We start from the raw sequence: 17,580 nt of genomic DNA, 5'->3' as shown, positions 1-17,580 counted from the left end.
ACATTTCACATGCTGTTGTGCAAATGGAATAGACAAAAGGTGGAAATTATAGGCAATTAGCAAGACACCCCCAAAAAAGGAGTGATTCTGCAGGTGGTGACCCCAGACAACTTCTCAGTTCCTATGCTTCCTGGCTGATGTTTTGGTCACTTTTGAATGCTGGCGGTGCTCTCACTCTAGTGGTAGCATGAGACGGAGTCTACAACCCACACAAGTGGCTCAGGTAGTGCAGTTCATCCAGGATGGCACATCAATGCGAGCTGTGGCAAAAAGGTTTGCTGTGTCTGTCAGCGTAGTGTCCAGAGCATGGAGGCGCTACCAGGAGACAGGCCAGTACATCAGGAGACGTGGAGGAGGCCGTAGGAGGGCAACAACCCAGCAGCAGGACCGCTACCTCCGCCTTTGTGCAAGGAGGTGCACTGCCAGAGCCCTGCAAAATGACCTCCAGCAGGCCACAAATGTGCATGTGTCTGCTCAAACGGTCAGAAACAGACTCCATGAGGGTGGTATGAGGGCCCGACGTCCACAGGTGGGGGTTGTGCTTACAGCCCAGCACCGTGCAGGACGTTTGGCATTTGCCAGAGAACACCAAGATTGGCAAATTCGCCACTGGCGCCCTGTGCTCTTCACAGATGAAAGCAGGTTCACACTGAGCACATGAGCACATGTGACAGACGTGACAGAGTCTGGAGACGCCGTGGAGAATGTTCTGCTGCCTGCAACATCCTCCAGCATGACCGGTTTGGCGGTGGGTCAGTCATGGTGTGGGGTGGCATTTCTTTGTGGGGCCGCACAGCCCTCCATGTGCTCGCCAGAGGTAGCCTGACTGCCATTAGGTACTGAGATGAGATCCTCAGACCCCTTGTGAGACCATATGCTGACACATGCACATTTGTGGCCTGCTGGAGGTCATTTTGCAGGGCTCTGGCAGTGCACCTCCTTGCACAAAGGCGGAGGTAGCGGTCCTGCTGCTGGGTTGTTGCCCTCCTACGGCCTCCTCCACGTCTCCTGATGTACTGGCCTGTCTCCTGGTAGCGCCTCCATGCTCTGGACACTACGCTGACAGACACAGCAAACCTTCTTGCCACAGCTCGCATTGATGTGCCATCCTGGATGAACTGCACTACCTGAGCCACTTGTGTGGGTTGTAGACTCCGTCTCATGCTACCACTAGAGTGAGAGCACCGCCAGCATTCAAAAGTGACCAAAACATCAGCCAGGAAGCATAGGAATTGAGAAGTGGTCTGTGGTCACCACCTGCAGAATCACTCCTTTTTTGGGGGTGTCTTGCTAATTGCCTATAATTTCCACCTTTTGTCTATTCCATTTGCACAACAGCATGTGAAATTTATTGTCTATCAGTGTTGCTTCCTAAGTGGACAGTTTGATTTCATAGAAGTGTGATTGACTTGGAGTTACATTGTGTTGTTTAAGTGTTCCCTTTATTTTTTTGAGCAGTGTAGTTGAAACAAATGGATTCTTTGAAAATGTATTTATTTACGTATCGATACTTTATTACATGAAACTGTTTAAAACCCAATCGGGATTCTTTTTCTATTGCAGTTCTGTTGTTTGGGGTGGATATATAGCATTTTGCCACAAAACATGATTATTTGTCAATCTAAAATAAAATTACCTTGGTAATCATTGGTGTCTTTTCACTAGCCCATGTCATGGTAAGATTAACAAATTATAGCTCCGGCTCTTTCACAAGATGTGTTTTCATTTGTGTAAATTTACAAACATTTCTGAAAATGGCTAGATCGCGTTTTGAAATTAAACTTAATTTAGACATTACAGAAATAGAGGTGGAGAGAAAGGCAGGAGGAGATAAAGTAGCATAGATGGTTGTGGGGATTGAACTTTTGACCTTCAGCACTATGATGTGATTTGTGTTACAACTATATCAATTTCAATCACTCACTCGTCTCCTTTCCTTATTTCCTCTCCTTATTTCCCTGTCCCCTGCAGTCCCTTCTCAGTATCCCCGGCTCACCGTTTCTGTCGAGGCACAACAGCAAGAGCAGCATCTTCAGCTTCAAGGCCGTGGGCTCGGAGAACGAGTTCGCCGACGACGAGCACAGCATGGTGGAGGAGTGCGAGGAGAGGCTGGGCCCCCGGTTCAGCCCGTACCGGCGGTGCAGCTACACCGGCTACCACCACGGTGGTGGGAAGAGGAACTCCACGGTGGACTGCAACGGCGTGGTGTCTCTGATCAGTCCGGGGACCGGCGGACGGCTTCTGCCTGAGGTGAAAATAGATAAGGCATCTGGTGACGACAGTGTAAGGAAGTCAATAAGTAACTCAGACCCGTCTAGGCATGGCCCCCTCTTTCTCTATCTTACTCTCTCTCTATCCCTCTCTCTTTCTCTATCTTACTCTATCTTTCTCTATCTTACCCTCGCTCTCTCTTTCTCTATGTTATTCTCTCTCTCTCCTTATCTTACTCTCTCCTATCTTATTCTCTCTCTTTCTCTCTCTCTGCCTCTCCCTCTGTCTTATTCTCTCTTTTTCTCTATCTTATTCTCTCTTTCTTTCTCTCTCTCTGATTCTATCTCTCTTCTCGACGTTCTTCTTTGCAAGTCCGTATGTCTGCGCTATCTGCGCTCGCTCTCCTCCCCTGCTACCTAGTATGTAGTGTATGCTATGCTGCATCCCACCACCAGCCAAAGAAGCAAAATAGAGAAACTAGTTCATCAGAAAAAAAGGTTGTTATTGTTACTTTATAACTGGGTTTTTCAGTGACTACCAGCATACTGTTGTTTTATATCTCAACGTTTTAATATCCTCACGCCAAACAGTGTGACGTTACATTGACATTAAAGGGATAGTTCGAGATTTTGGCAATTAAGCCCTTGCTCCTGTAGACTACCAGCCATTGCGCTAACATTAGTATTGGCTCTAGAAACTACCTTCAACTTCCTTGAAACTGCACACAGGGACATACAAATGGTATCCATGAGTTTATCTGACTCTGGGTTAATAGAAAAGGGTTTAATTGCCAAAATCTTGAACTAGTCCTTTAACATTGTACTAATTTAGCAAACTCTCTTATCTTAGGGCGACATTCAACTAAAATACAAGGTAAAAACAACCACATATCACAGTCATTGTAAGTAAAAACCCTTCAAAATAGCCAAAAATAGTCCCTTTCTTTTCAAACAATACGCTGTGAACAAACCAAACAGAAAAGTCAAACCAATGTTTCTCTTTTGCTAGTAAGCAGCATGGCAGTTTGACCTGGCCCTTCTACAGGTCTTGTACAGTGTTTTTAACTTAGCCAGCATGATAACAACTAATCTAGTGACTATGGTATCTAACCTATCCTCTCCTTCTCTTTACTTGGCGCATGCTCAATGCATGCCGACTGGAACGGACCTCAATAATCCCAATAATGTTGCCCCTAATGTTCTCTACGGGAACCAGACTACTCTTCCCTCTACGTTCTCTTCAAATGCTACAGAATTTGTTACAGGACTTGAAGGTGATATTCTAGGGTCAAAAAAGTACTAATTCTGGAGACGTTAAGGATAGGAGAATGGTTAGAGGGGTGAAATATAGTGGCAGGATTGGCACATTTGGCAGGGGGACATTTAGGTTGGTTCAGGAGTAATGGTTGGATCAGAGATAAGGTAAGTCAGACTGAATAATGTACATACATACACACACATACAAAACACTTCCGTGCTCAATTTCTGAATATTCAAATATTCAAGTTTTATGTAATCACAATAAGGTCAAATTTCCCTATACTGCTGCTCTCACTCTGGCTGTGAAAGACCTGCATGTTTCTAGACACAATATACTCTCCCTACCATCAGTATCCATCGACAACAAGACAAATACATTACTACCCTGTGTGGCAACCAAAAATTTACCAATTTACAGTTTATCCCACCCTTCTTTCCAATCCAATCTTGTTACAAGTGCACTTCCCTCCCTGGCCAGCGATGGCGCTGTGTGGTGGTGTTCATGGTTTGACTACCATTAGTGCTTGATTCTTCTTCTTCCTCCTGGCAGCCCACTACTGAGGTTGAGGTGAAGAAGAAGCTGTCTGGTTCCCTGATGGTGTCTATGGACCAGCTCAATACCTCCTTCGGAAGGAAAGAGCGGACCAACAGTGTCATGAGCGTCATCACCAACACACTAGCGGAGGGTACTGCCTCTATACTATACATCTCCCTACACTAAATATACATCTCCGTACACTAACTATACATCTCCCTACACTTACTATACATCTCCCTACACTAACTATACATCTCCGTACACTAACTATACATCTCCCTACACTAACTATACATCTCCCTACACTAAATATACATCTCCGTACACTAACTATACATCTCCCTACACTAACTATACATCTCCCTACACTAAATATACATCTCCGTACACTAACTATACATCTCCCTACACTAAATATACATCTCCCTACACTAACTATACATCTCCCTACACTAACTATACATCTCCCTACACTAAATATACATCTCCCTACACTAACTATACATCTCCCTACACTAAATATACATCTCCCTACACTAACTATACATCTCCCTACACTAAATATACATCTCCGTACACTAACTATACATCTCCCTACACTAAATATACATATCCGTACACTAACTATACATCTCCCTACACTAAATATACATCTCCCTACACTAAATATACATCTCCCTACACTAAATATACATCTCCCTACACTAACTATACATCTCCCTACACTAACTATACATCTACCTACACTAACTATACATCTCCCTACACTAAATATACATCTCCGTACACTAACTATACATCTCCCTACACTAACTATACATCTCCCTACACTAACTATACATCTCCCTACACTAACTATATATCTCCCTACACTAACTATACATCTCCCTACACTAACTATACATCTCCCTACACTAACTATACATCTCCCTACACTAACTATACATTTCCCTACACTAACTATACATCTCCCTACACTAACTATACATCTCCCTACACTAACTATACATCTCCCTACACTAACTATACATCTCCGTACACTAACTATACATCTCCCTACACTAACTATACATCTCCCTACACTAACTATACATCTCCGTACACTAACTATACATCTCCCTACACTAACTATACATCTCCCTACACTAACTATACATCTCCCTACACTAACTATACATCTCCCTACACTAACTATACATCTACCTACACTAACTATACATCTCCCTACACTAACTATACATCGCCCTACACTAACTATACATCTCCCTACACTAACTATACATCGCCCTACACTAACTATACATCTCCCTACACTAAATATACATCTCCCTACACTAACTATACATCTCCCTACACTAACTATACATCGCCCTACACTAACTATACATCTCCCTACACTAAATATACATCTCCGTACACGAACTATACATCTCCCTACACTAACTATACATCTCCCTACACTAACTATACATCTCCCTACACTAACTATACATTGCCCTACACTAACTATACATCTCCCTACACTTACTATACATCTCCCTACACTAACTATACATCTACCTACACTAACTATACATATCCTTACACTAACTATACATCTCCTTACACTAACTATACATCTCCTTACACTAACTATACATCTCCCTACACTAACTATACATCGCCCTACACTAACTATACATCGCCCTACACTAAATATACATCTCCCTACACTAACTATACATCTCCCTACACTAACTATACATCGCCCTACACTAACTATACATCTCCCTACACTAAATATACATCTCCGTACACGAACTATACATCTCCCTACACTAACTATACATCTCCCTACACTAACTATACATCTCCCTACACTAACTATACATTGCCCTACACTAACTATACATCTCCCTACACTTACTATACATCTCCGTACACGAACTATACATCTCCCTACACTAACTATACATCTCCCTACACTAACTATACATCTCCCTACACTAACTATACATTGCCCTACACTAACTATACATCTCCCTACACTTACTATACATCTCCCTACACTAACTATACATTGCCCTACACTAACTATACATCTCCCTACACTTACTATACATCTCCCTACACTAACTATACATCGCCCTACACTAACTATACATCTCCCTACACTTACTATACATCTCCCTACACTAACTATACATCTACCTACACTAACTATACATCGCCCTACACTAACTATACATCACCCTACATCTCTTTACACTAACTATACATCTCCTTACACTAACTATACATCTCCTTACACTAACTATACATCTCCCTACACTAACTATACATCTCCTTACACTAACTATACATCTCCCTACACTAACTATACATCTCCCTACACTAACTATACATCTCCCTACACTAACTATTCATCTCCCTACACTAACTATACATCTCCCTACACTAACTATACATCTCCCTACACTAACTATACATCTCCCTACACTAACTATACATCACCCTACATCTCTTTACACTAACTATACATCCCCCTACACTAACTATACATCTCCTTAAACTAACTATACATCTCCTTACACTAACTATACATCTCCCTACACTAACTATACATCTCCCTACACTAACTATACATCTCCCTACACTAACTATACATCTACCTACACTAACTATACATCTCCCTACACTAACTATACATCTCCCTACACTAACTATACATCTCCGTACACTAACTATACATCTACCTACACTAACTATACATCTACCTACACTAACTATACATCTCCCTACACTAACTATTCATCTCCCTACACTAACTATACATCTCATTACACTAACTATACATCTCCCTACACTAACTATACATCTACCTACACTAACTATACATCTCCCTACACTAACTATTCATCTCCCTACACTAACTATACATCTCATTACACTAACTATACATCTCCCTACACTAACTATACATCTACCTACACTAACTATACATCTCCCTACACTAACTATAAATCTCCCTACACTAACTATACATCTCCCTACACGAACTATAAATCTCCCTACACTAACTATACATCTCCCTACACTAACTATACATCTCCCTACACTAACTATACATCTCCCTACACAAACTATACTTTACATCACCCTACACTAACTATACTTTACATCTCCCTACACTTTCTAGCTATTTCCATGCTCTGTTGCTTTCACCTGACAGTCTAAACCAAAAAGTTCCAAACCTGAGTTATATTTTTCTTAGTCTAAACTGTCTCTTACCTTAGATGTCCTCGTTTTGGAGGAACAGTTTTTTCTAGATCAGATCAGATTTTATTGATAGACTTTCTTGTTCCCCAAACGGAACTCACCTGAGGTGCCCTCCTCGCTCATTGGACGAACAGTTCTAAATCTCCTATATCTATAGCTACACTGAGTATACAAAACATTAGGAACACCTTACTAATATTGAATTGCACCCCCCTTTGCCCTCAGAACAGCTTCAGTTCGTTGAGGCATGGACTCTACAAGGTGTCAAGCGTTCCACAGGGATGCTGGCCCATGTTGACTCCGATGCTGCCCACATTTGTGTCGAGTTGGCTAGATGTTCTTTTGGTGGTGGACCATTCTTGATACACACGCAACACTGTTGAGTGTGAAACACCCAGCAGCGTTGCAGTTCTTGACACACTGAAACTGGTGCGCATGGCACCTACTACCATACCCCGTTCAACGGCACTTACATCTTTTATCGTGCCGATTCACCCTCAGAATGGCACACATACACAATCCATCTCTCAATTGTCTCAATGCTTAAAAATCCTTCTTTAACAGGTGACATCAATAAGGGATCATAACTTTCACCTGGAATTGCCTGGTCAGTCTGGAAAGAGCAGGTGTTCCTAATGTTTTGTACACTCGGTGTATATATTGTCATTCTTGTACAGACATATACTTCATTACAGACATATTACTATATGTCACATATACAGAACGTATTATTATTTCGTAACATTTATCAATAGCGGACCTTAATTCAAATAGTATTAGCTTTCTTTCAAATACTTTAAGCATTTCCTTTAGCCTGCCTGGAGTGGCACTTTGGCGGGGACACGTTGGCGGGGACAGGGTTTGCACTGTTGGGGACTTTTCTATTGTTTAGATTTTTGATATATTCCTTTCCTTGCGGGTCTCTTAAATACTTTTCTCAGAACTGGAGGAGTCTCAGCGTAGTTGTCCACCGTGGTGGTATAAGTTCTCCAACATGGTCCTCATCTGGGAGTGTTGTCCCATCTGGTTGAAGATCAAGGAGATCGTCAACCTGATCGTCATGGACCCCTTCGTGGACCTGGCCATCACCGTCTGCATCGTCCTCAACACCCTGTTCATGGCCATGGAGCACTATCCCATGACCCCACACTTTGAGGAGGTGCTGTTCGTGGGAAACTTGGTGAGGATTTCACTATCTCTTTTTTGTGTGGTATTACTGCAGTTGATTTATTTTACAGCCGTTTTAAGGTGGTACTTAAAGGGCACTTCACCACTTTTGAACCTTAAGAAGTGGTGTAGTGCCCCTTTAAAAGGTACTATGAGCTGGTACTAACCTGGTATTTGTATAGTATTAAAACCCTTTCCTGCAGTCAAATTACAAGGGGCCTCATGGGCAGAATTGTATTAATATCATAATTAATCAACAGTTTCTTTTTTTAAAGGCTGAAAATCTGGTGTTTCTATGTCAAACAGTTTTGTTATATTTTAGTCTTCATTGATGTATCTAAAGTGTAATATTGGGTTGCAAACTGAAACATTTTATACATTTCAACTCTATATCTGACATGGTAAAAGTGTCTTCTTCTTTTTTAAAGCCATAACCATGTGTGTGAGGTGTATACTTTTGTTTCAAAGTAGATTTGTTTAAGACGACCAAGAAACACTCTGTGTGACTCTGATTTAGCCCACTGCAGTTAAAGGTTAACTAAGAAAGTATATGGAAGCATAAGACACTTTCTATTATTGACCTCAAATAATTTAACACAATGAATAGGACAGTAAGTAGAGGCCAGGGAACAGGAAAGACTGTAGTAGAGTATGTGCCAAATTGGTAGTGGGACAGATACACTACATGGTCAAAAGTATGTGGACACCTGCTTGTCGAACATCATTCTAAAATCATGGGCATTAATATGGAGTTGTTCCTCCCTTTTCTGCTATAACAGCCTCCACTCTTCTCGGAAGGATTTCCACTAGATGGAAACATTGCAGCGGGGACTTGATTCCATTTAGCCACAAGGGCATTAGGGGGGTCGGGCGCTGATGTTGGGTGTTAGAACTGGCTCGTAGTCGTCGGTCCAATTCATCCCAAAGGTGTTCGATGGAGTTGAGATCAAGAATCTGTGCAGGCCAGTCAAGTTCTTCCACACTGATCTCGACAAACCATTTCAGTGTGCGCCTTGCTTTGTGCATGGGGGAATTTTCATGCTGAAACAGGGAAGGGCAAAGTTGGAAGCACAGAATTGTCTAGAATGTCATTGTATGCTGTAGTGTTAAGATTTCCATTCACTGGAACTAAGAAAAACAACCCCAGATCATTATTCCGCCTCCACCAAACTTTACAGTTGGCCCTATGCATTTGGACAGGTAGCGTTCTCCTGGCATCCGCCAAACCCAGATTTGTCTGTAGGACTGCCAGATGGTGAAGGGTGATTCATCACTCCAAAGAACATGTTTCCACTGCTCCAGAGTCCAATGGCGTCGAGCTTTACACCACTCCAGCCGACGCTTGGCAATGCACATGGTGATCTTGTGTGCGGCTGCTTTGCCATGGAAACTCATTTCCTGAAGCTCCTAACGAACAGTTCTTGTGCTGACGTTGCTTCGAGAGGCAGTTTGGAACTCGGTAGTGAGTGATGCAACCGAGGATAGGCGATTTAGAGGCGATCCCGTTCTTTGAGCTTGTGCGGCCTACCACTTCGCGGCTAAGCTGTTGTTGCTCCTAGACGCTCCTAGCTTCATACTTTTTTTGTACTGGTCCCATGTGGGAATTGAACCCACAACCCTGGCGTTGCAAGCTCCATGCTCTACCCCCCATTTCTTACATGGGACTGGTCTGGTCTGTAGAGGGGCGTCTCTCTCTCTCCCTCTCTCTCCCTCTCTCTCCCTCTCCCCTAACAGTGTTCAGACAGCACTCTGTTTCACTCTCCCTGCTGTCTCTGTGCTGGTGGGAGGCCTACATTAATATTGTATGCTGCCTGATCGATTAGCTTCTCTAAAATGGGGCCTGAATCACTGCTCTCTTCCTTTGAAAACCCAAACTAGGCGTTTTACCATTAGCATTTCTACAGAAACTGTGTCTAGTTCTTGAGCAGCACTTTTCATCATATTCAACTAGCATGTTAGCATGGATAGCTTGCTTATTTGCTTAGGCCTACCAGTTAAAGCTAATAGCTAATACTGTTAGCATGGATAGCACAGCAGTATAAGACAGTCACTCTGTTTGTGGTAAGGGTATGATATTTATGACAGCGGTTTGATCAATAATAGCAGCCGAAAAACGTATCACTTTCATTAAATTGTGAGAAACAGATATGCTCAAAAAACTGTTTTATAGGGTTGGGAATTGCCAGGGACCTCACGATACTGTATTATCATGATACTTAGATGCCGATACGATATGTATTACGATTCTCACGATTCTATATGTATTGTGATTTGATGTTCCAAACTTATTGCTCACTATATGTCTGCTGCAGAGGGGCAAGAGAGAGCCATAAGAAAACAAGTTTTGATCAGTCATGGAAATAAAAGTGCTCAAAACAAATTGGCTCCCTATTTAAAAAAAAGATGGAGAACAAGCTATGAAGGAAAAATACTGGAGTTTTGGTGCAGGTACAGCCAACTAGCGCAGATACAGCCCCCTGCCCGGCCACGCCTTGATCTATGTACACCTTATCTGGCTCCATGATTAACTATGACCTTCAATCATTCATTAGAATCAGATTAACTATGACTTTTTGTCATTCATTAGACTCAGATTAACCACGAAATCAGATTAGCAGAACACAGAGGTGTCACGATATCCTTACTGACTTCAGAGCAGCTGTGAGATTTAGAAAGATAAATCTTTGTCACTGTCCTGGGGGGCTAGTTTTGCACATTTTCGCGGTCTGAAAAGTACTAGCCTCTGGATAGCGGTCCGCCTTAATTTCGATGTAAAATAGTGCTCACTGCACCCTTTTTGAATAATTACAGTACGAGTTCGTACAGTACATCTGACCTCTGTTGGTCCCTTTGACAAGGTAAAGGTTCTAGTAGCAGTTACTCTACCTGACCTCTGACCTCTATCCGTCCCTGCCAGGTGTTCACAGGGATCTTTGCTGTGGAGATGTTTGCCAAGTTGGTTGCCATGGATCCCTACTACTACTTCCAGGAGGGGTGGAACTGCTTCGACGGCTTCATTGTGACCCTGTCCTTAGTGGAGCTGGCATTGGCTGACGTGGAGGGGCTGTCTGTGCTCAGATCATTCCGATTGGTAAACTCTTTTTGAGCCCTGTCCTCCCCTCAAAATATACATGTTTGTTGTGTATTCAAATGATGTTAAATACACAGTGTGCATTGATTCAGTTACTGAATGATTACATGGTTATTGCTCAGCTACAGTACTGTCTCTATTATAGTGATTATTTACTATGTGAAATATCACTTATATACTGCTTTACTAGTCTATGTAAAGCTACTTTTCAACACATATGTATGGTCTTAATAGGAGCCAGTTTTCTACAGCAGGAAAATAATCCTGCAGTAACAGGAAATGTGGATTATAATTCATGGATATTTGTATGGGTTGATATGGGTTGATACATTTTTAGTCAGAGCAAATAAAGTCTGAAATTTCAAAGTGGTCTAAGGCACTGCATTGCAGTGAACCTGTGCCTCTAGAGATTCTGGGTTCGAGTCCAGGCTCTGTCGCAGCTGGTCGTGATTGGGAGGCCCATGGGGTGGTGCACAATTGGCTCAGCGTCGTCCAGGTTAGGGGAGGGTTTGACCGGCAGGGATGTCCTTATCCCATCGCGCACTAGCGACTCCTGTGGCTGGCCGGGTGCAGTACACGCTGACACGGTCGCCAGATGCACAGTGTTTCCTCCGACACATTGGTGCGGCTGGCTTCCGGGTTAAGTGGGCATTCTGTCGAGAAGCAGTGCGGCTTGGTTGGGTTGTGTTTCGGAGGACACACAGCTCTCAAAGTCCTTACAGGAGTTGCAGCAATGAGACAAGACTGTAACTACCAATTGGATACCACGAAATTGGGGATAAAAAGGGATAAAAAGGGATAACAAAAAACACAATAAAAAAAGTAATAACTCAAATACACTACAAGTTTGCATTTCCAGCTGTGCAGGAAAATTGTCAGCAACAAAAGAGTGATCGAATTCTGTGTAACTGCTACTTCTACCTCTATAGCAATTACCATACCAATACCCCAAGAGCCATTGCTGCAACAGGGCTATCGATCACTCAACCCTCTGCTGATAATATGTATTTTCCTCTCTCCCTTCTTCTGTCATTCTCACATCTTCTCTTTGTCCCTCTCTTCCTCCACCTCTCTCTCCCCACTCAGCTGAGAGTGTTTAAACTGGCCAAGTCGTGGCCCACACTCAACATGCTGATTAAGATTATCGGTAACTCTGTGGGCGCCCTGGGAAACCTGACCCTTGTCTTAGCTCTCATCGTCTTCATCTTTGCCGTGGTCGGCATGCAGCTGTTCGGCAAGAACTACAAGGACTGTGTGTGTAAGATCGCCCTGGACTGTGAGCTGCCCCGCTGGCACATGCATGACTTCTTCCACTCGTTCCTGATGGTGTTCCGGGTGCTGTGCGGAGAGTGGATCGAGACCATGTGGGACTGTATGGAGGTGGCTGGCCAGGGCATGTGTCTCATCGTCTTCATGATGGTCATGGTCATCGGGAACTTGGTGGTAAGTGTTCCCAGAGTGTATGGTTGGGATGGGGAATGTTAGCCTTCCCGACGGACGGTTCTCAAACCCCAGTCTCCATGGCGAGGGCAGTGACTGTAACCGCTGGCCCAAGAAACTTAAGTCTCTGGGGAGAGCAGTTTGCTGTCTTATGAACGCCATATTCGTTACACTACCCCCACCGAACAAGAGAGCGTGTCCCAAGCTACACATACCAGGTCCCATTTGTACACAAATCTCTGTTGACCATATCAGATCCACCCTCACGTCTGACCCAGTGTGTCTCCTCTCCTCCCTGTAGGTGTTGAACCTTTTCCTTGCCTTGCTGCTGTCCTCGTTCAGCGCAGACAACTTAGCCGCAACAGATGACGACGGAGAAATGAACAACCTTCAGATCTCCGTCATCCGCATCAAGAAGGGCGTGGCCTGGTTCAAGATCAAGCTGGCAGAGTTGGTGCTCAGCTTGACCAAGAAGCCGCCGGTGGAGGATGAACAGAAAACCTTAGACGACTTGTATGACAAGAAACTGAACTGTATCGCCAACCACAGTGGTGTGGATATCAACCGCGACCTGGACTACACCAAGAATGGTAACGGCACCACTAGTGGTATAGGGAGCAGCTTCGGGAGGTACTTGATCGACGAGGACCACATGTCGTTCATCCACAACCCTAACCTGACCGTGTGCGTTCCTATCGCGGTCGGAGAGTCCGACTTTGAGAACCTCAACACCGAGGACTTCAGCAGCGAGTCGGAGAACGAGAACAGCAAAGAGGTGAGTGAACAGATTTAGTTAGCCACATTTTGAATGATAATGTAGTGTATATGTTGTCATGACAACATGACAAATCAACAGGGCTCTGATGTAAAGTAGTGCACTATAAGGAATAGTGTACTACTTTACAGTTTATCTCTTGTTAATTATGTTGTAGTAATATTTTGGTAATGTTGCAGGAGATAATGTTAGGGTTATGTTGTAGTAATGCTGTGGTAATGTTGTAGGAGGTTATGTCGGGGTTATGTTATAATAATGTTTTGGTAATGTTTCAGGAGGTAATGTTGGGGTTATGTTGTAGCAATGATGTGGTAATCTTGTGAGATGTAATGTTGTGGTTATGTTGTAGTAATGTTGTGGTAATGTCGCAGGAGGTAATGTTGGGGTTATGTTGTAGGAGGTAATGTTGGGGTTATGGTGTAGTGATGTTTTGGTAATGTTGCAGGAGGTAATGTTGGGGTTATGGTGTAGTGATGTTTTGGTAATGTTGCAGGAGGTAATGTTATGGTTATGTTGTAGTAATGCTGTGGCAATGTTGTAGGAGGTAATGTCAGGGTTATGTTGTAATAATGTTTTGGAATGATGTTGTATTTTTACAGGGGGTAAGTAATGCTGTGGTTATTTTGTAGTTATGTTGTTGTAATAATGTTGCAGTAATGTGGCATGGGGATAATGTTGTAGTAGACACATGTTGTAGTAATGGTTCAGTGTTGTTTGGTAGTTTTGTGGTTATGTTTTAGTGATGTTGCTGTAATGTTGTGGTACTGTTGTGGTAATGTTATTGCAATGTTGTGGTCATGTTGTGGTAATGGTGTAGTAATGTTGTGGTAATGTTGTGGTAATGCTTTACTCCATGGTTGTTATTGTTGTTGTGGCCTCCTGGCTGTAAAGTATGGGTATGGTCACCAGTGTAACAATAGTGTCATGTCCAAGGCTCTGATGTAATCCCATTACTCAATAGTATACACACTCATATACAGTTGAATTCGGAAGTTTACGTACACTTAGGTTGGAGTCATTAAAACTCGTTTTTCAACCACTCCACAAATTTCTTGTTAACAAACTATAGTTTTGGCAAGTCGGTTAGGTCATGTAGTTTGTGCATGACACAAGTTATTTTACCAACAATTGTTTGCAGACAGATTATTTCACTTAGAATTCACTGTATCACAATTCCAGTGGGTCAGAAGTTTACTTACACTAAGTTGACTGTGCCTTTAAACAGCTTGGAAAATTCCAGAAAATGATGTCATGGCTTTAGATGCTTGTGATGGGCTAATTGACATCATTTGAGTCAATTGGAGGTGTACCTGTGGAGGTATTTCAAGGCCTACCTTCAAACTCAGTGCCTCTTTGCTTGACATCATGGGAAAATCAAAAGAAATCAGCCAAGACCTCAGAATTTTTTTTGTCAACCTCCACAAGTCTGGTTCATCCTTGGGAGCAATTTCCAAACGCCTGAAGGTAGCACGTTCTTCTGTACAAACAATAGTACGCAAGTATGAACACCATGGGACCACTCAGCCGTCATACAGCTCAGGAAGGAGACACGTTCTGTCTCCTAGAGATTAACGTAATTTGGTGCAAAAAGTGCAAATCAATCCCAGAACAACAGCAAAGGACCTTGTGAACATGCTGGAGGAAACAGGTACAAAAGTATCTATATCCACAGTAAAGCAAGTCCTATATCGACATAACCTGAAGGCTGCTCAGCAAGGAAGAAGCCACTGCTCCAAAACCGCCATAAAAAAGCCAGACTACGGTTTGCAACTGCAAATGGGGACAAAGATCGTACTTTTTGGAGAAATGTCCTCTGGTCTGATGAAACAAAAATAGAACTGTTTGGCCATAATGACCATCGTTATGTTTGGAGGAAAAAGAGGGAGGCTTGCAAGCCGATGAACACCATCCCAACCGTGAAGCACGAGGGTGGCAGCATCACGTTGTGGGGGTGCTTTGCTGCAGGATGGACTGGTGCACTTCACAAAATAGATGGCATCATGAGGAAGTAAAATTATGTGGATATATTGAAGCAACATCTCAAGACATCAGTCAGAAAGTTAAAGCTTGGTCGCAAATAGGTCTTCCAAATGGACAATGACCCCAAGCATACTTCCAAAGTTGTGGCAAAATGGCTTAAGAAGGACCACAAAGTTAAGGTATTGGAGTGGCCATCATCACAATGCCCTGACCTCAATCCTATGGAAAACCTGTGGGCAGAACTGAAAAAGCGTGTGCAAGTAAGGAGGCCTACAAACCTGACTCAGTTACACCAGCTCTGTCAGGAGGAATGGGCCAAAATTCACCCAACTTATTGTGGGAAGCTTATGGAAGACTACCCGAAACGTTTGAACCAAGTTAAACAATTTAAAGGCAATGCTACCAAATACTGATTGAGTGTATGTAAACTTCTGACCCACTGGGAATGTGATGAAAGAAATAAAAGCTGAAATAAATAATTCTCTCTATTATTATTCTGACATTTCACATTCTTAAAATGAAGTGGTGATCATAACTGAGCTAAAACAGGGAATTTTTACTAGGATTAAATGTCAGGAATTGTGAAAAACTGAGTTTAAATGTATTTGGCTAAGGTGTATGTAAACTTCCGACCAACTGTACTCATGGCTACAGCAGTGGATGAAATGGAACTGTTGATTGCTGTGCTTGTTTTTTTGTTTTTTTAAAGCTGTAAATACATTTAGGACTAAAGAATGGATGGTTTGTCATTTTATATTCCATCCTTGAACATCTTAAATCGTATTATTTGCTTTTAGACTGAATTATGTTAGTTTAGAGCATTTAAATGAATGTCCATCGTCTGTTACTTAATGGAGGCTCTCTAAGTGAATGTCAAGTCAAGGTGAAGTACAACCTAGTCAATGGTTCTCTGTTAATCAGGTGTTTTCTCAAGGTCATATGCATAGACTGCATTACTAACTGATGACAGATCACATGCTTAGCGTGTATGGGGGGCATGACCAGATGTATGTTAGTCCCAGGGTTATGTCTTCTTCTTCTATTGTGTCCTCTAATCTCTGTATCATCGTCTGTCTACCTATATGAAGCCTCAGGGAGGGAGCTAATTATACTGAGACATCTAACCTCATTGAGACCCGGTGGAATGCACGCAGCAGTATGGATGAATGGCTGTGAGAGAGTCTGAGCCATCGGTCATTCTTTGTCCCAATACTCTAAGAGCCATTGCTATCGCCACGGCTATTGATCACTAACCTGCTGCAGCTTGGCTATTAATCACTTAACCTGCTGCAGCTTGTCTATTGATCACTTAACCTGCTGCAGCTTGGCTATTAATCACTTAACCTGCTACAGCTTGGCTATTAATCACTTAACCTGCTGCAGCTTGGCTATTAATCACTTAACCTGCTGCAGCTTGGCTATTGATCACTTAACCTGCTGCAGATTGACTATTGATCACTTAACCTGCTGCAGCTTGACTATTGATCACTTAACCTGCTGCAGCTTAACTATTGATCACTTAACCTGCTGCAGCTTGACTATTGATCACTTAACCTGCTGCAGCTTGACTATTGATCACTTAACCTGCTGCAGCTTGACTATTGATCACTTAACCTGCTGCAGCTTGACTATTGATCACTTAACCTGCTGCAGCTTGACTATTGATCACTTAACCTGCTGCAGCTTGACTATTGATCACTTAACCTGCTGCAGCTTGACTATTGATCACTTGACCTGCTGCAGCTTGACTATTGATCACTTAACCTGCTGCAGCTTGGCTATTGATTACTTAACCTGCAGCAGCTTGACTATTGATCACTTAACCTGCTGCAGCTTGACTATTGATCACTTAACCTGCTGC

General features: G+C 42.8%; 1 protein-coding gene across 3 annotated transcripts in view; it reads left to right on the top strand.

Moving 5' to 3' along the window:
• Positions 1-17,580, top strand: part of LOC139557758 (sodium channel protein type 8 subunit alpha-like) — a 122,499-nt gene that overhangs the window by 59,432 nt on the left and 45,487 nt on the right. For 2 of the 3 annotated variants that reach the window (XM_071372919.1, XM_071372920.1), the window contains exons 12-17: positions 1,972-2,283; positions 4,021-4,156; positions 8,208-8,446; positions 11,351-11,524; positions 12,611-12,967; positions 13,266-13,739. In XM_071372919.1, the coding sequence (XP_071229020.1) occupies positions 1,972-2,283; positions 4,021-4,156; positions 8,208-8,446; positions 11,351-11,524; positions 12,611-12,967; positions 13,266-13,739 (1,692 nt within the window). The remainder of the gene's footprint in view (positions 1-1,971; positions 2,284-4,020; positions 4,157-8,207; positions 8,447-11,350; positions 11,525-12,610; positions 12,968-13,265; positions 13,740-17,580) is intronic. The other variant, XM_071372921.1, reaches the window with a different exon arrangement.

This window comes from Salvelinus alpinus, chromosome 28, assembly GCF_045679555.1.
Source record: "Salvelinus alpinus chromosome 28, SLU_Salpinus.1, whole genome shotgun sequence".
Lineage (NCBI taxonomy): Eukaryota > Metazoa > Chordata > Actinopteri > Salmoniformes > Salmonidae > Salvelinus > Salvelinus alpinus.
The sequence above is the reverse complement of the archived record's forward strand: the minus strand, read 5'-3'. Positions and strand labels throughout refer to the sequence as shown.